This window comes from Nyctereutes procyonoides, unplaced genomic scaffold (assembly GCF_905146905.1).
Source record: "Nyctereutes procyonoides isolate TBG_1078 unplaced genomic scaffold, NYPRO_anot_genome, whole genome shotgun sequence".
Lineage (NCBI taxonomy): Eukaryota > Metazoa > Chordata > Mammalia > Carnivora > Canidae > Nyctereutes > Nyctereutes procyonoides.
This window is the reverse complement of record NW_026575146.1, coordinates 15,929,334-15,953,513: the sequence shown is the minus strand read 5'-3', so window position 1 is coordinate 15,953,513 and position 24,180 is coordinate 15,929,334. Positions and strand designations below refer to the sequence as shown.

The window sequence follows — 24,180 nt, the reverse complement described above, 5'->3', positions numbered from 1 at the left end:
CTATGTGTTTACACGGACTGCTCCATCTTCCCATTCCGCCCTCTGCTGTTGTTGGAGTGTTCTGGATGGCAGTGACCCAGCAGCGCTGCGAGGAGGGGGTGGGGTGGGCTCAGTATGCCAGGGGCAGCCGGATGGGGCCCTCCTGGCAGCAGACACAGGTGCAGGAGCCTGGCGGGGTGTGCTCAAGGGGTACGGCATGTGCTGGGGGAGGAGCCGAGCCTGTCTGTTGGACACAGCGAGAGATCTTTGGTTTTCCCAATCTGCCTGCAATGGAGTCTCCCTGGCCCAAGTCTTGAAGAGATTGGCCAATTCCCTGAAGAACCTGAACGGAAACATCAAGCATAGGCACTCTGCAGCTATTTGAGAAATGACTTTATACGCACTGCTCATCTCAGCAGCAAGCAGGAACTGGGCCCCCCAAACCAATACAGGCTCACTCTGTAAAGACACCACATAGGGGTGAAGGTACGACTCTAGAGCAGGGTCAGATGGGAGCAAACACCAGGGAACAAGGACCCTCCCTGGGCTTCCACTTCCCTTCTGGAAGCCCTGATTTTCACTCCTCATAAGAGGGCTGCTCCTTGTCATGCAAGCTGTTCTTTGGAGTGACAGCCACACGCAGGACTTCTGCAAACTGCTGCCAGTCCATAGAGGCCAAATGTACAATGTGAAAGAAATAAAAGCAGTAATATTTCTGGTGCAGAATGTTTAGACGCTAGACACCGTGTCCTCTTAGGCCAAAATGCTGATGGCACTTAGACCGATGGCGATTTATGAGCACAAGAGTTGAGCACAAGACTTTTCTTCCCATGCACAGCCACACCTCTGGCTGTGCTTACAGAAGGGATAGACTTATGTTTCCTACAAAAGTTGGGCATAGTCTAGTCAGAATCAGGTTTTGAGATGTTTGCTCTTTCACTCACCAAGTGTTTACCAAGCACAACTCAACTAGGTAAGCCAAGGAGCTCTAAGAACGCCCTAGAGAAGCTCTCTCTGCTTAAGGGATGGTAACGTATCATTGGTATGAACTGCAGAAGCCAAGAGAGAAACAAATTCTGGCTTAGCTGTGGGAAGGGAGTTTCGGTGAGGCCACTTGTTAGCATCCTGAGAGTGGGGTTGATGCACCCATGCATTTGCTCACCTGCATAAGGCCACGTGCTGGTTTCAAACACAGTCTGCCCACAGAGCAGGCAGAGATTTGTGAGCAGAAGTGTGGGGATGACCACCACAGGACAGGCCCTGGGAGCAGCTTAGGTGTCTGTATTCATGCTCCTGTGTGCTGACCTGCCTGGACATGGTAGCTGTTCTATGCCAAGGACTCCTCGCTTTGCAGGAGACCCAAGTCAAGGAGTCGGGGGATCCTGCTCTGAGCTGCCTGGTCCACCCCCATGGCACTCTGCAGCTCACCTGCTCTAAGACCTTGGGTGAGCCTTCTGTACTGGAGATCTCTAGAGTCTCAGTTTCCCCATTTGTAAAATGAGGGTGATAACATCTGCCTCTTGGGCTGTTTCAAGGGTAAAATGAGGCCATATATGCAAACACACTTTAAGAATCCTATAGCACTAAACAAAGAAGGGATGAGAGATTAAAAAGCTACCTCCATGTTGCTACATCTCAAAATGCTCAGAAACTATCCTGAGGTGTCCAAAAATGTGTCATTTTTCTGTCATTCTCCCCATTAATATAGTGATTAAGTGCTAATAAATATACCTTGCCTTTGTTCACCAGTACTGTGGATCTAGGTTGAGGGAAGACAGGGAAAATACTCTCCTGGGAAAGAACTCATCAGTGCTCCTAAGGCTACACGACTGCCTTAGGTGTAGCAAGAGAATGTGGTAGACGGGGTACAGATCCTGCCATCTTTTCAGCTGTTTGGCCCTCCTGTGAAGAAGCATCTTGTTAGGAGGCATGGGGGGGCTGGTTTTCCTTCTGCCCTGTTCCTGTTTAGGACAGGGATGAGCAGGGTACCCTGGAAAGACCCATCCCTGGATCGCTTATCCTGTGTGCAGGTCTCACAGATGCCATAATCTCTTCAGCAGAGAGCTGTTGTGTCTCTCAGGATATAGCTTTCTCCCAGAATTAAAACCCCATGGAGGTTAAGGCACCTGTAGTGGTGGTCTCTGGTGGCACATCACAGATGAAGAGCTTCATATTCTAACATTTTTATCTCATGGTAGGGTGAACCCTGCTCAGAGCCTACTCTGAGATCCAACACAACAGAGAAAAATACACTTTTCTGGCACTCTGGAGCACAATGGTCACTCCCCAGACTTCCCTGCAGCTTTGAGGCAGGGAGCTGATGCACTTCTAGGAAACCAAGCCCACAGAGCTACAATCTTTACTAAAAACATAAGCCATCCAAAAGGTAGCAGCAACTGGGGAAAGTGGACCTATTCTGTGCCTGCTGAGTCAACAGGAGTAACCATGGAGGAGGAACTAATACACTCTATCACCTTGTTTACTTTTTTTGAGAGAGAACACAAACCTTTCTCAGATGACCACTTACTATGGAATATCTCTTGACTGCTGTATTCTCTAAATAAATGCATGCCAAACCTTGTAAAAGTAGCTACTGGTGTTTAAAAATTAAAAACATTAATCTTTTCCTAATATATCTGTAAGTGGATCTGAAAGGCAGTAAATTAGATGTAAAATCCAATGGTAATCACCCAGGAAGGGTGATGTAGGAAGGGAGGATGTGGCAGTCACCAAAAGGGGCCCTGATTTCTCTCCTGGTGGAGCCAAACTGTGGTCTGGCTACCCCCACACAAGGTAGATTTGGCTCCTGAGGCCTTAGAACTTACTCATAAATATGGATGGAAGTGAAAACTCTTAAGGGTACCTGTTCTCTGCTCAAAATGAGGTTTAATCCAGCTTGCCCACTGGGCAGACTGCATGTTTGCTAGGCTCCAGGGAGAAGAAAAAATGCTCCAGTGCCACCAGTTTCCTGAGTGACCACAGGGGCAATGGCAGTGCCAAATTACCCACCACCTGTGTTTAGAAGACCACAGGAGCCAGAGGTCCCTGAGCCTCTGGGCAGGGTGCCTGCAATATGAGTCTCCAGTTCATTGTGCATTGGGTCATGCAGGCCATCCTATCAGGTTACCTGCGTTCACCCTCTTTCAGCAAGTGTGTCTTACAGCCTTAATGAAAGCAGTTTTTATACTCTGCTTGCAGAGAATGAAATAAAATGTTAAGTGCGACCCTGATGATGCACAGGCACTGCCCACTTCTCGACCAAACAGGGCCAGCAGGTTATTTCTATTTCTGCCTCTTGTTTTAATCAATGTTCTTCCTCCAAACAAAAAAGGTTCTAAAGTCTCCTGCTGGAATGAGACATGGGGACTGCCTCAGCTGGGAAAGGACTTCCAGGTTTGGGGGAGAAAGCTGGCTCCCTTGTGTGCTCAGCCCTGTGACAGCCCCAAGGAGATGGTTTGTAGCTGCTGCCCTTGTGAAATGGGGAGACAAGTCAATGGCTCTTAAGACAAATGACTTTGGGTTGACACTCTGGCCTGTGGAGCAGCCCGTTCCACCGGGTCAAAACTCATGGTCATTTGCTGTCTTTGCCAAGGTATTACTTAGGAATGTCATACCAGCTGCTGAAACTCCCTCATTTTGGATTCTTCCCCATCTACATAAAGAAAGATATTGTGGCTGTGCAGATAAAGAATTGGCTGCCATTGGAGTTGGGTGATTTCCTAAAAATATCTTCAGACATTTAATCAAAAAATATTTTTAAAATAATTTTTGTTTTGCCAGGATGAACGAGGCTCAACTCACTTCCTTGATCAACATGCCAACATGCAAGGGCAAGTCCGTTTTCAGGGCCCGCCCCTCTGCCCTCCAAAAGGAGCCTGTGTGAAGGCTAGGCCAGTACTGCACAGCGTCTGACCCATCAACTAGGAGTGAATGGCTATCCCAATCTCTAGCGCACTCCTGCAACCTTGGCTTGGCTTATTTTTCCAGTTTCCACAAATATCAACGAAGACCAACCACTTAAGATGTTCCAAGGCTTTCTGTCTTAACACAGTGGTACTGCAAGCGCTGACATACAGCTTGAGAGGACAGCAGAGGACCAAGCATGAATTCCTTTCTCTCTTGGCCCATGACATTCTATACCCTTCACAGCCTCTGACATCAGAGAGAGTATTAGAAACTTCTAAATGGTTAGTGTGGGTCTCCTCCCTGGAGTGTCACCTCCCTGGGGTAAGGCTGGGCTCCCAGGCCCCCTCCAGCAGGGCCAAGCCACTGGCACTCAGTGGAGGCTGACATGGGCACTTTCATAATTGAAATGCCACCGTCTTTTTTTGATTCCCCTTCCTAAGGTAAAAAATAAGAACCTTCCTTAAGTGAAAATTTTTTTTTCAAAAAAAAAAAAAAAAAAAAGAAAAGAAAAGAAAAGAAACCCAGAACATTATACATGGTCACTATGTTGAAATTTCAGAGTTAGTGAAGAAAGCAAAAGATAAAAAAGGAAAAAAGATTTTCCCCAGTAAAAGATAAGCAATTCCAAACTGTGCAGTCCTCAGCCCCTGCAGCCTTGTCCTATTTTAATATTAAGGTTCTGAATTGTTTGAAAAGCATTTATTAAGCACCTATGTAGATCTTTTCAGCATCTAGAAAAATTTCCTAGGGCTATGTTAGTAAAGTGTTCCACTGAGGAAGACTCACAAGATTTTTACCGTTAACATTTTTTTTTTTCAAACACAAGCACAGTCTTGTTTTACATGTTGAAGGAAATTTTTGAAATTTCTGGCATCTAGGTTCTGTTGAATTTTAAGGAAAGAAGCAGTACAAATACAAAGTTAGGGCTGCTGAATAATGATCCCTTTGAACAATGAATTAAATGACACAATGACACTGTTTCTTAAAGTCTGCACTCTTTAGCCAGATCTTTCCCAAACATTTTAGGAAATTAGGAAAAGTCACCAATGGAGTTTCAGGGTGCCATTCCATCTATATGTTTGCAAATGAAGGGAAGGAAAGCAGTGAAGAAAATTAACAAAGTTAATGATGAACTAGTGCAGGGTGGTTTGGACTTTGAAAGTTTACAAGGTAACATCACAAAACTACAGAAGCCCACACCCTGCCAGGATGGGCTGGCATCTACTGTGAGCTAGCTGAGTGCATCTGAGCCAAAATGGGCCAGGCTCCATGGGCCGCCTGCACACCACAGGGGCAGTGCTGGGCCGAGCTTTCTCATCTTGCCCACAGTTGAAGTTAAGGCATCAGTTACCTGAAGTGCACAGAAAATCCTATCAATATCATACACAAAAATTAACTACAAATAGATGACGAATCTCAATGTAAGATCTGAAACTATAAAACAATTCCAAGAAAATATAAGTGTAAAACCTTCACGACCTTGGGTCAGGTAATGGTTTCTCAGATACGGTATCAAGAGCACATGCAATAAAGAGTTAATAAGCCGGACTTCAAAATTAAAAACTTTTGTGTTTCCGAAGACACCATTAAGAAAGTGAGAAGACAAGAGACCAGGAGAAAAAACTATTGTAGATCATATCCCCAGTAAAGGACTTTTATCCAAACATATAAAGACCTCCCATAATTCAATAAGAAGACAAAGAACCCAATTAAAAGACGGGGCAAAAGAGTGGAACAGACATCACATCAGAGAAAAATAAATTGCCAGTGCACACAAGAAAAAATGCTCACCATCATTAGTGACATGCAGATCAACAACACAGGGAGCTACCATTTCACATGAGTGGCCATCATCAAAAAGTAACAAGTCCTGGGAGGAATATAAGCAAGCTAGAACCCTCACATGTGGCTGCTGGGAATGCAGGATAGTGCTACCACTGGAAACTATTTGGTAGGTTCTTCAAATATTGAACGTGGATTTGCAATATGACTCAGAAGTCCCTTCCCAAGAGAGATGAAACGTCTGTCCACACAGACTTGCCTATGAATATTCAGAACAGCATTATTTATAATAAAAAAATGGAACCAGTAAATGAAGAAAATGTGTGGCACCTCCTTACACTGGAGTATTCAGCAATACAGAGGAATGAAGTCCTAACGTGTGCTTAACATGGACAGACCTTAGAAGTATCATGCGAGAGAAAGATAACAGACACAAAAAGACCATGTATAGTAAATTTCTATAGAGACAGAGGTGGTTGGTGGTCGCTGAGTGGAGACCGAGTGCAGATGGGTGTGAGGCTGCTTTCTGGAGGGATGTTCTAAAGACGGACTGGAAAGATGCTGTACAGCTGACAACTGCTGACCTGTACACTTCAAGACTATGTGAACTATACCTCAAAAAAGCTGTTTGAAAGAACTGAAATCTTAAAAAAAAAAAAATCTGAGTGTCCATATAATCCTTCTGTGATGCCAACATTCTCTGGACATTAGCTGCTTGGAGAAGATCTAGTGCTCTGGAGGGAAGGACATCATGCCTGAGAGATTACTGCCCAGAGTCAGCTGTGATGCGTCAGGAATGAGTCTGTGAGCTTCTCAAAGATTTCAGGAAGCTGTAAGGTCAATATTTTAAAAATCTAATAGCAAAAAGAAGCTAAAGAATATCATCAATGACATACACTTTGGTCTATTTTAGAAAATTAACTACTGAAACATTTACTTTCTGAAAAAGATGCTTTCTTGTCAAGAAATAACTCAGCAGACTTAACACTGATCAAACACTTGCACATGTTGATTTAAAGATCAACAGCCTCCAACATGTGGTAGGATGGCTTCTGCTTTCCCCCATCCTCCCCTGCGTAGGGAACATAAGAGAACTTAAAGGGCCTCTGGATCTGCAGCAGTGTTTCCTTTAGTTAGGAGATCGATCCCAGGCCCCGCAGAACTCCTAACCCAGTGCTCATCTCTAGCACATCTGGCTGTGCCCCTTCTGTACCAGAACGCGTGAATCAGAGTGACAGACCTCCGGCTCAGATAAAGTGTTGGCTTCTGAAGCTGGTAACCAGTAAAACACAATATAACTGAGCTTTCCTAAAATAAACCATTTATTGAAAAAAGAACCTTTTTCTTAAATTTCATTAATCAGCCTTTGCATAACAAACCTGTGGCTTGCCAACAACAACAAAAGGTAAGATTTCACAGTCAGTGCACTCGACAAACAAGAGTTTAACAAGGCCCAGGACACCTGATAACACTACAACTGCTTTTGAACCCAGGAAGGTCAAAACACTACACTGATGTCAGCACACGAGAAACAGGTGACAGAGGTGATGGTCCGTGTACAGTAGTAATGGCACTTAACATGCAGCTTCTTTACCTCGTGGACACCGTCACTCAGAGGGCCCCGTGCCACGTCAAACAAACAGGAGCAGCAGGAGAAGTGACGCTTGTCACCTGTGCAGTCTTCAGTCTTGGAAGGTTAAAAAGGCTTATACTGCTTCTCAGCACAGTCTTTATGTAAATATTACATACAGTAGTGATTAAGAGAATTCTCCGAGCACACACACTACCAGGCCGCAGACCGATTAGCTTCATTCTTCATCTGTGCAGACCTGGGAGGGAGGCAGGAGAGAGCTGAACCAGATCTGCCATAGACACACAACTAACAGGTAAGTCACCACCACTGCTGCAGCCTCCTCCCCGATCCCCGCACTGGGGAGCCTGAGCAAGAAGCCCAGCGCAGAGAAGCCCCAGTGCAGAGAAGCCCCAGCAAGGACCCAGCACAGAGGGGAGGCTTAATGGTGCAGTAAGTGATGTAGGTACTAAAGTCATGGTTCTGTCAACTGGCCCCTGAAAGCATTTTTAAGAATGTACCTGGACAGGGGCAGCCCACGTGGCTCAGCAGTTTAGTGCTGCCTTCAGCCCAGGGTGTGATCCTGGAGACCTGGGATCAAGTTCCATGTCAGGCTCCCTGCATAGAATGGAGCCTGCTTCTCCCTCTGCCTGGGTCTCTGCCTCTCTCTCTCTGTGTGTCTCTCATTAATAAATCTTTTTTAAAAAAAAGTACCTGGACAATATCAAGTCAATACAAACCATCTAAACAAAGAAATGAGTGTGTTTTAAATTACAAATCCCTAATGTCTACACAGCAAAACCAGCTACTTGTTCCTTACTTCCACTCACCCTGCTCATTGGCACCTTCCCTTCCTCCGACAGGGGGCTCCCCTGTAGGGCCCTTTCAGCACTATTTTCTCTCCGGGACCTGCATCCGAGCCCCACTCTCTCCCCGCATTCACACCCATCTGAAAGCCCTAAGCAGATATTCCAAACATGCCTTAACCATCATCTGCCAAAGAGGAACCCACTGCCTCCCTGACCCAACCCTCTGTATCCCTCCTTGGCCAACAGGATCTCCAATCTGGTGATCCAAACCAGGGCCTGGGAGCCATCCCAGACCCTCCCCTTACTTGTCTATCATCCCATCAGCTATTTAATTGTGGCCATTTTAACCCCGAAATAGCGCCAGTAACTTGCCCCTGACCTCCCACACCCAGCCCATTAGCTGTATCAGCAACTTCCTAACTACTCTGTCTCCAGAAGCATCATTCTGAAACACCATTTAATCAAGTTACACTGAAAATAAAACTGGAATTCCTTCCTGGGGGCTCCTTTTCACTTCTGCAGCCTTACCTTTTACCACTTTCCACATCCTGTGATCCACTGGTACACAGTTCCTGGATTGTTTTACCCTTGTTAGCCTGTCATACCCTACCCCCCACCGCCTGACCTCCCTATACCCTCCCAAACAGCTCAGGCATCTCATTCCAGAGAAAGCAATGATAGCTGAAATGGCCTGGCTGGATGAAATCACTCTTCCCAGGATGCCTGGGTGGCTCAGCAGTTAAGCGTCTGCCTTCAGCCCAGGGCATGATACTGGAGACCCGGGATCAAGTCCCACATCAGGCTCCCTGTATGGAGCCTGCTTGCCCCTCTGCCTATGCCTATGCCTCTGCCCCTCTCTCTGTATCTCTCATGAATAAATGAATAAAATCTTAAAAAAAACAAAAAAACAAAAAACTCTGCTCTTCCCAGTGGCCCTACAATGTGGCATACATACCCTACCCCAGCTCTGAACAAAAAGCTTAGTCGCTGCTAGCCCTGTCTCTCTCTCCTCTCTTAGAGTGCAGGCACTACTAGCCCTGTATGCAAGTAGACCATACACTCTCAGGAGTAGAAACTTGGTCTTTTGCCCAGTCCCATATAAAATGCCATGTAACAGTCCCAGGTGTACCACAAACACACCGGGTAGATCAAGCAGAGAACCTCAATGAACATTTTCTGGGGGGGGGGGGGGGGGGGGGGAATCTAAAACTCCCTGGCATAATACGTTTAGCTCCTTTCCATTTCTTTCTTTTTTTTTTTTTGATGTTTAAATATATACATTTTATTACTAAAAGTAAATTATTAAATAAATGAAAATTGAAACCACACTAATAACACTAACTATTTTGCCTATCATATGGGGGGGGGGAGATAATACTACACAATGCTGGCAAGAGTATGGAGAAAGTAGTGCTCTGATTTTCTGCAATAGGGAGTGCTAATTGGTAAAACTTTTTGGAAATTAATTTGAAAATACATCTTGAAGTTCAAATATTGCATAACCTTTGACTCAGCGATACTATGTTTATAAATGTACCATGTGTGTACTAATACAAGTATTTTATGTCTAAGTTTCCAAATTTCCTTCAGTGCCAGATACAAACAGAACTCAAACATCCAAACATGAAAAAGACTGTACGGTGATCTGCCCAACCTTGACGAAGGAATGGTCGAGGAGCTGGCTGGCCGTCCACCTCATCCTGGGCTCACTTTCAAGGCAGTGAGAAAGGAAGTCCTTTCCTTCCGGGCTTAGTCTCTCAGGGATGGGTGGCTTGTGCCCCATTCCCACTTTATACATAATCTGAAAGTTGTGTTCATATTCATGCCAAGGCCTCTAAAGAAAGGGGGAAAAGCAGGTTTAATGATATTACATGGCCATAAAAAAATGAGATGGCCCAATCCTTTCAGGCATCTCAATATTAATATATATCAGAGGCCAGCTAGCTTTTACTTACAGGGCCAAATAGTAAGTAGTTTAGGTTTTTTGCTTACAGAGCCAATTAGTAAGTAGTTTAGGCTTGCGGGCCACAGTGCTCAATTCTCCCGCTGTGACCTGACAGCAGCCATAGAAGATACATAAATGAATGGGTGTGACTGAGTGCCAGTAAAACCTTATTTACAAAGCCAGGTGGTCAGCACAGTCTGCCAACCTCATTTGGATGTTATGATAGTCCAGCATTACCTGGAAGCCACTATCATGAAAATAAAAAAGGATATATATAAACTGATATAACAATGTCAACAAAACATATAAAACTCAACAATTCTCTCACAGGGACATTACTATGCTACCTCGTTGAATAATGAACATCAAATTCTAATAGTGCGAAGCTCTGGTTATTTTATGTATCATAAAACATAAGAACAAAACGTTCAGCAGCCACAAGGTATAATACATTTTCCTACTAATAACACTTGAGAGGTTTCTAACATTTTTTTTGGTTTATAAATAATGCTACTACACACACACAATGGTCCCTCTAGACATCTGCTGTTCATTAGCAGTATTTTCATAAAAAAGTAAATTTTTAGAATTTTAAGATAATCATACAGAATAGTCTCACTGCCCTAAACATCCTTGTGCTCTATCTTATCATCCTTTCCTTCTTCTCCCAGAGCTACTGACAACTGATCCTCTTACTGCTGCCTCCTGCCTTCCCCCCAGAATGTCATGTGGGTGGAATCACACATGTATGTGGCATTTCCAGATTAGCTTCTTTCTCGTTGGCAATATGCTTTTACAGCTCCTCCTCGTCGTCCTCTGGGCTAGACGGCTCATTTCTTTTCATTGCTGCATAATATCCCATTGTCTGGATTACCAGTTTGCTCACCTGTTCACTTACTCAAGGACACCTTGGTTGCCTCCATGTCTGGCAATCATGAATAAAGCTGCACTCCAGTGCTAGTGTTTGGACAGAAGTTTCTGGTTCCTCATTTCTTTCTGCAGCTCCTCATTTCTCCATGTTTTAACTTGAGCTTCCTACTTTTTTATTCACTCATGTAAGTGTTCTTTAAGTCATAAATCTTATAAATATTTGGTTCCTAGACTGTCACCTGTCTTCACGTTACTGTATCTTTTTAGAGTTCACTTTTTTTTTTATGTTTACTCACATTCTCTAGTTAGCAGAAAATGTGTCCCTGGTATTTGTAATACCTAATAAAACACAATTACAGCTCTGTTCCTGTGAACACCCTCTGGGAGTTTCTCCTCCTGGTGTGGGCTCTGCTTACCTTGCCGGTCACCATCTCTATAACGACACAGCCCAGACTCCAGATATCAGCGGCACGCCCATGGCCTTCTCCTTTTGCACGAGTGATGACTTCTGGAGCCATGTATGCTTTAAAAGTCACAGATATGGTGATAGGAATGGATTACAAACACAGTATCATGCAATAATAGAGCTAAGCAACAAATTAATATTGTGTAATACTCCACATTAATGAAACTAACTTATGGCGGGGGGGGGGGATACAGAAAGGACTTTCTCGGAGTTATATAATATGAAATATTGAAACCAACAAAAGATTTCAAATCAATTTTCTGAATTGACATTTTAGGGGATGAATTAGTATCTAATTGACAATTTCTGAATGGCAAATCTTCAGATAAACTGTATCACATTAAAAATATGAATTAAATGTTCAAAAGAAGCTGTAAAATTTTATGACACTGAATAATAAAACAAATACTTACCATTAAACATGTCCCTTTTTAAAGGGACAATGAAGCAGACTGGTGGGGAGCATACCAGGTGTGGGCTTGGCTGCACTAGTAACACATTCCCACGTGTTAAGATATTCACCCACTTCTGGGTGTGCCTACCTACTCCTTTTCATTTAAAAGAGCCAATAATGCTTCAAACTTCCTGCCTCCTTTAGATAGACATGAAATTGTCACAGGTGCTCGACAATAAATAGGTTATGTTCTTAAAAAAAAATCCATACTATTCTATTTAACATACTGTTGTGCTTTGACTAGAATAGTTTTAATAAACCCCTTGTGAACAACAAAGGTAGTTTTTCTGGGAAGAAAAAGAGGACTTTCTTGTCTTCTTTCACTTTGGAGGGAAAGGCGAATTTCTGCATCTGAGACGTGCTGGCAGGTGGAAGCCTGCGGGGTCTGTGGTCAGAAACCCTCCCCCCTCCTCCCTGGTCTGTGCTGACAGCAGAGATGAAGGGAAAGCCCAGTTACCAAGCACACTGTAATGAGTCATCGTGGCAAAGACAAATCAAGCCAGTCCCCACCTGCTGTCCCCAGTGTGCTATTCACTTCTCCCGGCATGGTCTGTGCGTTGTTTTTAAGCTTTACTGAGCATCCAAAATCCCCCAGCTTGATGAGTCCAGAGGAGGTTAGGAAGATATTGGCACCTAACAAGAAACAAGCACTTGTTGGGCTTGGGAACACAGAGTGCATTTTCAGCTACACGGCAACCAAAATTCCCAGGAACTTGATTCACAAATTAAATAATGTAAAGGTTTATAAAATTTGACTTACAGAGTATAATCATGGAAGGATTTTAAGCCTTATACACAAATGTTACTACAAAGCAAAGAAATTTTCATATCAGTACAGAGAGCTTTGACCAACAGACTCTGAACTGAAACACTTGCACAGATATAATGCTGCAAATACAGGGAGACCCTTTACACAGGAATTATGTGGAAGCTACCATTGCCTGTAAAATCAGAGGCGTGAACAAGTAGCAGCACCTGTAACAGGTCGCAACGTGGAGTTTGGACTGGCGCGCACGCTCTTCTCTGGAATCCTGGCTGAGGCTGCACAGACAACTTCGAACTATGACTGAAGAGATGCTATAGAGCCTCCTCACATCTCTGAATGCAACACACATGCTCATACTCTAGCTGGAATCTGGGGTGACTGCTCACGGCTGTGGCAGCTCTAGGCTATGAGATATTGTTGCCCTAACCAAGCCACATATCTCTGGCGCTGTGTGTCCTATGGCACTTTTCTCAAAAAGCAGTACAGAGCCACTCAAATTAGGTTGGGGAGCCACACCATAAGCTGACATCTAACAGAGCACCTGAGCGCTCCCAGGATATACGGTCCCCCACAGAGGACTACACACTACCAACTTCACAACTCTGGAGCTACTCCACACGTGGACATCAGCCATACTGAATCACAAAAAATATCACAAGGGCAAAGACTTGATTCAACGACCCTGAGGAATTCTCTTTATGGTCATGGCCCATGAAAGGAAGGTACCATTCCGTGACAGGGATCAGAGCCAGGGTATTGGTATTTGTGGCTGAACAACTGGAAAGAGGCAATGTCATGGCTGATAAAGAGCCAATTAGGCGAATGCTCAGAATGATTCCAAGCAGCAAAGCAATGGGGGACACGAGCAGGCAGGGAGACAATAAGAATGGTGGATGCTGGGGATTCAGGGTGAGCTACTGGAGGGAGGATGGACAATTCTTCCACTCAGACCAAAGCAGGTTCTGGTGTAATCCAGCCCCGTGCTGGATCAAGTGCTGGGTCGGAAGTCAGCCAATTCTACAGAGAACGTGCTTATGCTGGCCTCGGACTATGTGACAGAGTGGAATCCTTCAGTCTAGGGCCCACCAGAGACAATTTGTCACTTTAACTATCCCTGACTCCCCAAATACAAAGGTCAGGGACAAATGCCAGAGGGACAGTTCTGAGACAAGCATGACTATTCCCCTCATGCCAGAAGAGAAAAGCACTTTAAATCAATCAGCATGACCAAGTCAGTCTTTAGCAGAATTGTACACTGGAGGAGGTTGGTGTAAATAAATCTTGTCTCCCAAAACACAGCTTACACTGGCATTTCAGATTCACGGTCACTTTACATATGCATGATGTTCACATGGAAATACGCAAAAGTCTTGAACAGAGAAAAAGATGTGTAGATTGTGAATGTCTAGTAAATATACAAGGTTGGCTAAACCAGCCTATAAAAATAGCAAGTTTCATTCTTGGGGAAACAGACCTCACTAAAAACAGTGTTACGCAGAAAGATAAAGCAGACTTATCTGCTCATGGATGGGGATGTGCTATACGGTCTCTCAATACTGGGTTCTTAATGGTAGCATATTCACAGTAAAGGCACTTCTTTCTAGAGAAATGGTTTGTGGGAGGGGGATCTAGTGTCTTGGCAGCACCTACTATGTGTAGGGCACACAGTCTGGTATCCATGGCAGCCAGGTGAGTGTGAGGACTACCTTTGATGTCACGGTGAACGATGCCATGCTCATGGAGGACATTGATTGCGATGGTGATCTGCTTTGAATACAGCCTAATGACATGCTCCTGAAGTCCCAGCCTTGACACCTCTTCTAATGTCCCCTCGTCACAGTATTCCATGAAGATGTACATTTCTTCCTGCGGGAGGAACAAAATGCAGCCTGTGTTTATATGTACACTAAGTGAATAACCTGGAAAATGTCACAGGTCATGCCCCAAAGGAACCTTCTTTCTAATGGTATGCTACACTTGTCATCCTCAACACTGAATTTGTCTGATAACAGTCATTTCTCACTCCTACACAGAGGTGTCTGCCTGCCTCCTCTGTCTGGAATTATACAGCTTGTCGAGATAAGAGTGTCTTCTCCAAATCACAGGTGATAAGTTGTCTATAATCCTCTGAAATTAAGTCTGCTATATAATCTCAGACAGGGACCAACAGGGCTGTCCCTATAAATGTATTATTAAGTACTGAAACACATCCTTTTCAGATATGAATTTATTTGTGAAAACATTAAAAATCACCACTATTCAACTTCCCTTGGAAGTTCAGACTCCACCAAGATGATCCGAGTTATCCTCTTTCCCTCCAAGTGTTTACTTCCAAACACAGGGGGGAAACGAATTTGAAGTTTTAACTTTCTCATTTCACAACGGTTCCTTAAATACATGTAGGAGAAAAATCAGCATTTCTTGACAGTGCACCCAACAGTGGTTCAGTGAAAAATGGGGAGAAAAAAGTAACACACTGTGTAAGGGGCATTTTAGAAGAATCTTCTGATCGGCAGGATGGGTTTCAGTGCTTTATAATGTCGGGTTAACGACTACAGTCTACAACTTACATTTTAGGAAGAACTCCTCTAGTTTCAGAGAGAAGGCAGAAATGATGTAACTCATGGAGATTTCCTGATAATTAGGCAAAGTTACTGTGCTCTGAAATGAGAAGACCTGCGATGTAGAACAGGACTCCGACTGTGCCCTTACTGATTCCTCACACAAAACCGCGTGATCAAAGTTGGCTTACTCTATGAAGCTCCACACCAAAATACCGAACCAGATTGGGGTGTTTGATGCCCTCAAAGATTTTCAATTCGTCTGCAGTTTCCTTGATAGTTTTATGGTCATTAGGTTGAAATCGGATCTGTAAAGAGAAAACTGTTGATCAGTGTTGGTCCTGTCACAAACCAGAAACAAGACACCTTTATCCCCGAGAGCCGTAAAGCTGGCTCCTGACATGTGCATCATCCAGACCCACAGACTATGGTCAGTGTGTCTGTACTTGACTTTGAGTCTTTCTCTGCTTTGTCATTCCAAGTGAATAAAACATGCCTGCTTTAGAATATTTGGTGAGAGAACAGCTAACAGGATCATTTTCATAACTGCAAACTGAATTCACAAAATCATTAAACATTCGATAAGTGATCATAAATATGTAGGTTCTGGAAGATAAAAAGGTGAGAGAGAATTGTGCCCTTAAGAAGTATACGAAAGGGCACCTGCACCCCAATTTTCATAACAGGAATGGCGACAACAGCCAAACTATGGAAAGAGCCCAGTATTTGTCAACAAATGAATGGATAAAGATGTGGTCTATATATATACAATGACATTACTCAGAAAAAAAAGAAAGAAAGAAAGAAAGAAAGAAAGAAAGAAAGAAAGAAAGAAGGAAGGAAAGAAAGAAAGAAAGAAGGAAGGAAGGAAAGAAAGAAATCTTGCCATTTAAAATGACATAGATGGAACTAGAGGGTATTATGCTAAGTGAAGTAAGTCAGTCAGAGAAAGACAATTACCAATATGATCTCACTCACGTGGAATTTAAGAAACAAAACAGAGGATCACAGGGGAAGAGAGGAAAAAATAAAACAAGAGGACATAAGACAGGAAGACAAACCATAAGAGACTCTTAATCATAGGAGACAAACTGAGGGTCACTGGAGGGGTGGGGGGTGGAGGGATGGGGTACTTGGGTAATGGGCATTACGGAGGGCACGTGATGTAATGAGCACTGGGTATAAGACTGATGAATCACTGAACTCTACCTCTGAAACTAAGTACTATATTACAGTGTTAATTAATTGAATTAAATTTAAAAATTTTTTTTAAAAAAGTAGTTTACGACCGGAGTGCCTGGGTGGCTTAGTTTGTAAAGCATCTGTCTTCAGCTCAAGTCTTGATTCTAAGGTCCTGGGATCGAGCCCCAAGTCAGGCTCCCTGCTCAACGGGGAGTCTACAACCTCTCCCTCTCTCTCTCCCCCAACCCATGTTCACTCTCTCAAATAAATAAATACAATCTTAAAAATAAAAAAGTTAACAACCAAGTGGGAACAAGGTGGTAGAAGCAGTGTGGGTGAATGCCATGTGGGAAGACAAGAAATGCCACAGGAGCTCAGAGAGGGAGGGCTGGGCACTGCATGTGTGTGTTGCCTGCCAATCCTACCATCCATGGAAGCTCCAGCCTCTTCCACCACAGGCTTCTCCTACCCCTTGCATCCCGAGTGTCTCCTCAGGAGCGACAACAGTATTTGCTTCCCTGAGAGGAGGCTGGCTCTCCCCCATCCTACCTTTAGCTATTGAAATACTGCTCATTCCTGAAGCTGATCACAAATGTTATCTTCTTACCTAATTCCCCGCTAAGATGCTACTGTTACCACCATCCTCTCTGCCTTCAGCTAACTTTGCTTGCCTCTTTCTGTAAGGTGCTCAGCACACCTATGTGGTGGCAGAAGTACCTGTGCATCTGGTCTGAGAGTTCTTACTAGCATCCTCACCGGAATTGGACACTGCGCTACTCTATCATCTCCAGGCATCTGCCTAGACAGCTCAACACAGAGGAGCTAGCTCTAGGAGCTAAGAAGAGCCTTGAAAATAAGCTTCTTTACCAAATCTCTGTCACGCAGAAGCTTCAAACCAGAAGGCCCCCAACAAGACCAGACCACTTACCTCCTTCATAGCCATCAATTCGCCAGTGTCGACACTGATACAGGTGTAGACCTTCCCATACTGCCCCTCCCCTGTGAACAGAACAAACATACCATCTCAGTCACCAAAGAAGGCCATTTGAAGTCACTCAGATGTGTAGTAATGTTTCCCAAGTCTGGATCTATATTTATATAATCTATAATTATCTACTATTCCAAGACCCAAAATGTTCCCCAATAACTGAAGGCAATCTCTTCACTAAGCCTTACCTGTAAATATCCGTAGGGTAGAAGGAACTTTGGCAAACCCTAGAGGAAGCATAAAGGAACAAAGGTGCATACTTCTAAGCCCTTACAGTCCTTGAGGAGGCCAGGGTCCGGGGTGGGGGCACCGTCTAAGTGCACCTTGTTGTGGCAGTCCAGGGGTGGGTGGGAGTGTATATTTTACCAACGTATCTTTGGGGACATTAAGCGAAGGGGACGGGACATATAGCAAAGACCAACAACATAACTGATAACATTTATAAAGCACTTGGTTTCTTCTGTGTCTTCTGCCTTAATTGCTAGCTCTACAGAACCTTAAGGGTATCCTGGGCTCACAGAGTCCTATTATCACAATCGTGTTAGCCTCTTCAGAACCAAACACTCCATTAAGAGATGCATTTAAAAGACAGAAGGATCTGAAACATGGTCAGGCTGCTTCTGTCACACAATCCACCTCTAGTTATAAGAGGCACTTGACTTGGAAATTAATAACAGGCAATGCTTTAGGAAGGACGGTCTCTCTTCAATAATGTTCTTGAGGGAATAAGGTCATAAGAACATCAACAGGAACAAATGGGTAAAATTTACATAGTTTTCCATTGGCAACTTCTGGAGTTATCATGCAAAAACTACTCATTTTAATGAACCATTTAAAAAAAAAATCTTTCTAGGGGCACCTGGGTGGCTCAGTGGGTTAAGCGTCTGCCTTTGGCTTAGGTCATAGTTCTGGGATCCTGGAATGGAGCCCCACGTTGGGCTCCCTGCTCAGTGGGAGTCTGCTTCTCCCTCTCCCTCTGCCCCTTCCCCTGCTCACTCACTCTCAAATAAATACATATATACATCTTTTAAAAAATTTAAAATCTCCTTTGTATTGTTCTTATAACACATTTTACTGAAACATTATTTACACAACCTAAAAACCAGAACCCTCTGCAAAAGATATGCTACATCTACCAGAGATAAGAATCAGTTATACAACTTAACCTAAAAAAGTGTGACTGTTGCTGTTTCTAACAGAGGTGAACTCTATGTCACATTGCTCCATTTCCTTACCAATTTTGTTTCCTCTTTGCCACTTGAAGGTCACCTTCCTCAAGCCTACATGCATAACGTTATCATATGATTTAGGGGTATCACAAACTTGACCAATGATATTCTTTCTCCTCATTTCTCGATACCTCTTTTCTTCAAACAGTCGGACTGATTTCTGGATAGCTTCTATGGGTCCTTGTTTGGAAGCACTGTCTGCAGGGAGAAACAAGCTCAGTAGTCCCAGTCACTAGAAGTAAGTCAACGTCCAGCAAATAATAGAAAGAGAGCAATACACATGAGCACTTGAGCACAGCAAGGCTTAGCATTCTCTAGTCAGATACCCAGCAGGTGCATTCAAGTCCATTCCAATCCAACAGCTCCAGAGGATGTGCCACCCACTGCACAGACACACACATAAAATATAGGCTCGTCAGGCAGAGCTGATGACTTCACCCTCCCACACTGCTGCTCAGACACTGGAGTGACTTCCTACCTGCCACCAGACTCTCCATCTCCAGTCCACTCTCATTGGCCAGTATTGTCTTACTGACACATAAAATCTGGTATGTTCCTTTCCTACTTAGATTTATTTCACGGTTCTCAACAAACAGTTTACCAAAAATCCAAGCCCTTCATCTGGGATTGTAGGCCGCGCAGATTTTGGACTTGGTTTATCTTTCCCAGTTTGCTCCTGTCAGTATTCTCCCTCTCTTCTTCTGCCACAGGCCCCAGATGAACCAAACTAAACAGACTCGTAGAACAAACACTCCAAGCCGTTTCTGACACTTATGTTCACACTTTTCTGCTGGTCTAAAAAGCTGTCTTCCCACCACGGTGTCTGGGGTGTACATCTCACCAATAGCTCAGCTGAAATATCATACCCCTTTTCAGAAGCCGTCTTGATGAGAAGGGAATTAAGTTGTCCCTTCTCTGGGAAGAGTCCAGAATAAAGGCTCTGGAACCAGGATGCCTGGGATAAAGTCCTGGCTTCATCATTTTCCAAGTGGGCAAGTTAACTGACTTCTTCATATATCGAACTCCTAATTTGTGAAATGAGGGTAATAATATCTCATGCACAGACGGCACTACTGTATTTAAGGAAATCATACATTCAAGGTGCTAAGCCCTATGCCTGGGACACAGCAATATTCAGTGAGATTTAAGTTACTTTTGTTACTCTTCCTTACCTTCTCATCAGGTTCTATATCTCTAGTTCTCCAAATTATTTGGTCATGACTTACAGTAAAAAATAACTTTTACACATACAGATATCTAAAAAAGTTTCATAAAACAGTATTACTGTTACCACATGTGATTCAGACTCCACCCTATGTTTTTAAATGCTGACTTTACAACCCACAAACGGGTTATGACCCATAATGTGAAAAGCACTGCTTTGTACGTGTCCCCATTACAGTCCTCCTCATGTTGCATCCTCACTAGCTAAGAGCCTCGCTTTCTGGCCAACAAAGAGATCACTAAGGACTAGTATGGCTGTACGGTTAATTTGAGAAGAGAAATTCCCCCAAGGTTTATAGTGTTCTAACTATAGTTTCGCACTATAACCACTTCTTAACAACAGGAATCGCTGTTTTCTTTACCTCAATATATGACACATCAGGTCTCATGGGCACCGAACAAGATTTCACAGCTATGAGCCCATGGACTCCACTGTCAAATATTTCTGGGAAAGGCATTTTGGTTTTGTTTTACAGTAATTATTTCTCAAGATTTCTCCATCTTTGTTACTGTGAACTGTAACTATCCCAAGAGTTCCCAAGTTCTCCTGACCACAAAGTATTTGTTTTGAAGATTATCACAAAGAGTTGGCATGTATGGGAACTTCTGCTGACGTGAGAGTTGCTGGAGACCCAAGCTCCAGCTCGTGGCTTTCCCTGCCCTAAGCCCTCCACATACACCTCACCTGCCCCAGGCTGGGCAAACAATGCATCAGAGTCATTTCTTCCACTTTGTTCCTTTTTTTAAAATCCCACCTGAGTCTGGTGTCTTGCACGGCACCACCATAATGATATGCTAACCAACCTCCTTATTTCCCCCCACTCCAAGCAGCTCCCACCATCTCTCCTATCTCCTCCTCCCCACACCCAGAACACACCAGGTGCTCAAGAGGCTGCAGGGCTGCTGACCATCTCAAGGTGAGGCCTTCATCCCTTAGCTGTCACTGAAGACTGGCCACAGTCTAACTTCTCCCAGCCCCTTCGTGTTCGCCACCTCTTATATCTACACTGCCCAATCCAGCTGGCTTCTTCTTTCATCACTGGGCCTCCCTCTGGATGTGTTTCCTACTCTGTACTTTTCCTCCTGGCTTGATGCAGATCTGTTTTGATATAAGAGTCAACTCAAGCCTCACCCTTCCATAAACCCCCCACCCCCCCGCCAACTATTTTCAACTTTGGTGGACAATATACTTCCAAGGGGAGAACACTGGTATGAGCACTGGACATGTAGATAGAAGCAGTGTGCGCCTGCCCCAGCTCTGTCAGTTATCACCTTGGCCAACTATTTGGCTTCTCAAAAACTTCATCAGAAGAAGACATGAATAGTTATTCAGTTCACAAATATTAATTATATTCCTACCATGTAGAAAGAATTATGTGAAGGGCCCACCCAAAGTGACATAAAGAATTAACTACCACCATAGCTTAAAGAATATAAGATGAATAAAACATGTTCCAGATCCAAAGGAGCTTATAATTTATTATAAGAAACAGGAAATGTATACACAGTACACATAGGAAGTAATGTCACAGGAATAAAAGAGATCACAAAATATTAATGAAGAACTAATAATTCAAAAGCTAAAGCATATTTTAGCTGAAACTGCTTACTTTATGCTTCAATATTTTAAGTTCAACATTCTCTCTCTTACCCTTAGTCTGGCTGATAAGTGTCCGAAGTTCCCAACTTCTTCGAGCTGACCCACTTGAATCACCTTTTGGATACGCTGGTTCTGCAGGAAGTATGTTTTTCACAAAATTAAGATTTATGGAACAGATAAGCCTATGTAATCGAGAGTAAGACTGAAATGGTGCGTGGCAATGATTAGTTCCCATCAATCTGTCCTTTCGTAATTAATTTCTATTTGATGTGAGTGTGAGAAGCTACCTTGACAATTAATTCCAGAAAACTATACCAGACTAAGAAGTTGTCAATGATGTTACATGATTTTGACTACATGAATTTTCCACACATGACAACAGAATACTGAGCAGAAATTAGATTCTCTAGGGACCCCATTCAAGAGGCCCTGCATTATAATAAAACCTCAGTGCATCATTAACAAACTTAGTGCAGGTTCATATTTTTAAAGAGAATAAGAGTGCCTGGCAATTAAAGTAGCAGACATAATATATTTTTAAAAAACCAAAACTAGAAGATCTAGAAAATGCAAATACAACTAAAAGGCATCTATATTAAAAAGCCAACACACATTGATCATCAAGTGTTTTCTGGGAGCTCTGTCATTGTTTTCTCATTCTTCATTTCTTCCTAAGGCATAGACCATAAAAGCAGTAGGAGATTCAGCACCTCACACACTCACCGTCGCGCTCCTCCGTGGGGCTTGAGTGGCGGCTCAAGGACCGAAACTGTAACTCGGCGGCTATAGAAGCCAACCGGTCATTCTCAGGGACACTGGAACCCCTGTTTTGAGATTTTAAAAAAACTGAGCTGTCAATTCAATGGAATTAAAAATGAAAGATCTGTGAGATTCTTCTAGAGTGGTAATTCTCAACTAGGGGTAATTCTACCCACTGGGGACATCTAATATCTAGTGAACACAGGATAATGCAAACAATAGCCCCCAAACAAAGAATTATGCACCCAAAGTGAACAGTGCTGCTACTGAGAAACCCTTCTCTGGGGAAGGAATGGTCAGATTTTTGCTGACACCTGACAGCAAAACACTCTGTTTAAAGTTAAAAACAACAAAAATAGAAACAAAATAGGATTTATTCAAGTGTTACTGGCATGCATGGAAAGCTCCACCATTTAACCCCGGATGGATTAGAAATTATTAGCCAAATATAGCTAACATTTACAATTCTGATCATACTATATATTAATGTACTTAATTCTATTTTTTAAAGTGTTAAAATTATCACATGATTGAAAAGATTTCAAATCTCTTAAGAAAATGGAAGGGAATACCTAATGATTTTCCAAGCGGTAGCCAAGCAAAGGTGCAGAAGAGCAGGAAGCTTAGCATGTAAAGAACAAAGTTAATTTGTTGCTTTTCCAGAATAAAGTTAGGTGTGTTTAGAAATCCAGAATGAATCCATAGACAGTAAAACCCAGAATTAAATAAGGGAAGTGTTAAAATTACAATTCGAGTAATCCATGATAAATATGGCATGAGTTTATTAACACATTCAGTGTGTACTGTGTGTATGAGCGATATTATGAAGTATGGTAGCATTTATGCTCTTTTCCAATATACACTGAATAGATTTAAGGGGACATGGTTCTACTGAACAGATGCTCAGAGATTATGAAGTATGCAATGCTTTTTATTTCCCTAAACTCTCTTAAATCTAGTGTAATACTTGTTAAGTCTGAAAAGAGGGGGACATCCTCTATTGCCATGTAGTTCATCAAAAAGTCTTGAAGCCACTTCATGGAAAAAATCACTGATGTTGAAGAGACAAGTGACTCCTAAAGCAACACCAAAGACTGTGGTGCCAAGGGGAGGTCACCTGACACCACTATATTCCTGATTTCTCAGAGACCAAATCAGACCATATCCTCAGAGACTTTTGCTAGGGTAAAAGGCAAAAAATATACTTAAAGCAAATAGCATGTGAGTGAATGTTTAACTACTAGTGGTAGAGTTCCGCAAGTTCAGTAGTGTAACAATCAGCTTGCAAAATTCCTGAAAAATTAACAATCAGTCTCACAAAGCAGCAAGAGCCAGCTCCAACAAACAGAACACCACAAAAAAGTCTTATCAACAATGGTAAGATAACTGAAGTCCAGACTATTTCCTAAGTCAAATAAAATAAAATAAATAAAAGCATTTATAGGATGCTGTGGGGCACAGTTAAGATTTCACAGGGCTCATGGGTCTCTAGGACAAGAAGGACTGCACACTATGAGGCAGGGGCCTTCCTGCTGAGGCTGGAAGTCCTGGGCATCACTCTACTTCCCCTGCAGCACATTCACAAACCCTGGGCCGTACAAGCCATCGGCAGGGAGCAAGCTTGCCACTACAAAGGGGCTGAAGCCCAAAGTCAAACTTAACATGTGCCAGGCTTGAACGCAGGAGCAAAGTAAACCACCACTGGGGCGCACATCTCCACCGGGCCTTGCTGCTCAATGCCTGCTGTCACGTATACACAACCAGAGAGTAGAGAGAACTTTACTCTTTTGTAAAAACTGCCCTTCAAGATGGCACACTATGATGGTGGTAAAATTTCTGTGTGTCAAGAGCCATCCCAAAGATGAACACTTAGGAAGTACTATTCACAACGGACTGAAAACAACTTTCACAAAGCCTGAGACTAAATGCACAAGAAGACCGGCCACATGTACTTCACTTTTACGCTAACACATGCTTCATGAACCACACCTCTGACTCACAAATGCCTTAAGTCACAGTTCACGAACCCCGAAAAAAAGAAGAGCATTCCTCCCTTTTCTAGTTTGCAGGAATGGTGTGCAAACATGGAC

At 43.2% G+C, this 24,180-nt stretch overlaps 1 protein-coding gene across 5 annotated transcripts in view; it reads right to left on the bottom strand.

Moving 5' to 3' along the window:
• Positions 1-6,962: 6,962 nt before the first annotated feature.
• Positions 6,963-24,180, bottom strand: part of MAP3K4 (mitogen-activated protein kinase kinase kinase 4) — a 112,539-nt gene continuing 95,321 nt past the window's right edge. For all 5 annotated transcript variants that reach the window (XM_055310439.1, XM_055310440.1, XM_055310442.1 and 2 more), the window contains 10 exons: positions 22,055-22,155; positions 21,383-21,463; positions 18,514-18,705; positions 17,219-17,289; positions 15,300-15,416; positions 14,254-14,413; positions 12,292-12,414; positions 11,278-11,384; positions 9,701-9,880; positions 6,963-7,496 (listed from right to left, as the gene is read on the bottom strand). In XM_055310439.1, the coding sequence (XP_055166414.1) occupies positions 7,476-7,496; positions 9,701-9,880; positions 11,278-11,384; positions 12,292-12,414; positions 14,254-14,413; positions 15,300-15,416; positions 17,219-17,289; positions 18,514-18,705; positions 21,383-21,463; positions 22,055-22,155 (1,153 nt within the window). In that variant the 3' untranslated portion in view covers positions 6,963-7,475. The remainder of the gene's footprint in view (positions 7,497-9,700; positions 9,881-11,277; positions 11,385-12,291; positions 12,415-14,253; positions 14,414-15,299; positions 15,417-17,218; positions 17,290-18,513; positions 18,706-21,382; positions 21,464-22,054; positions 22,156-24,180) is intronic.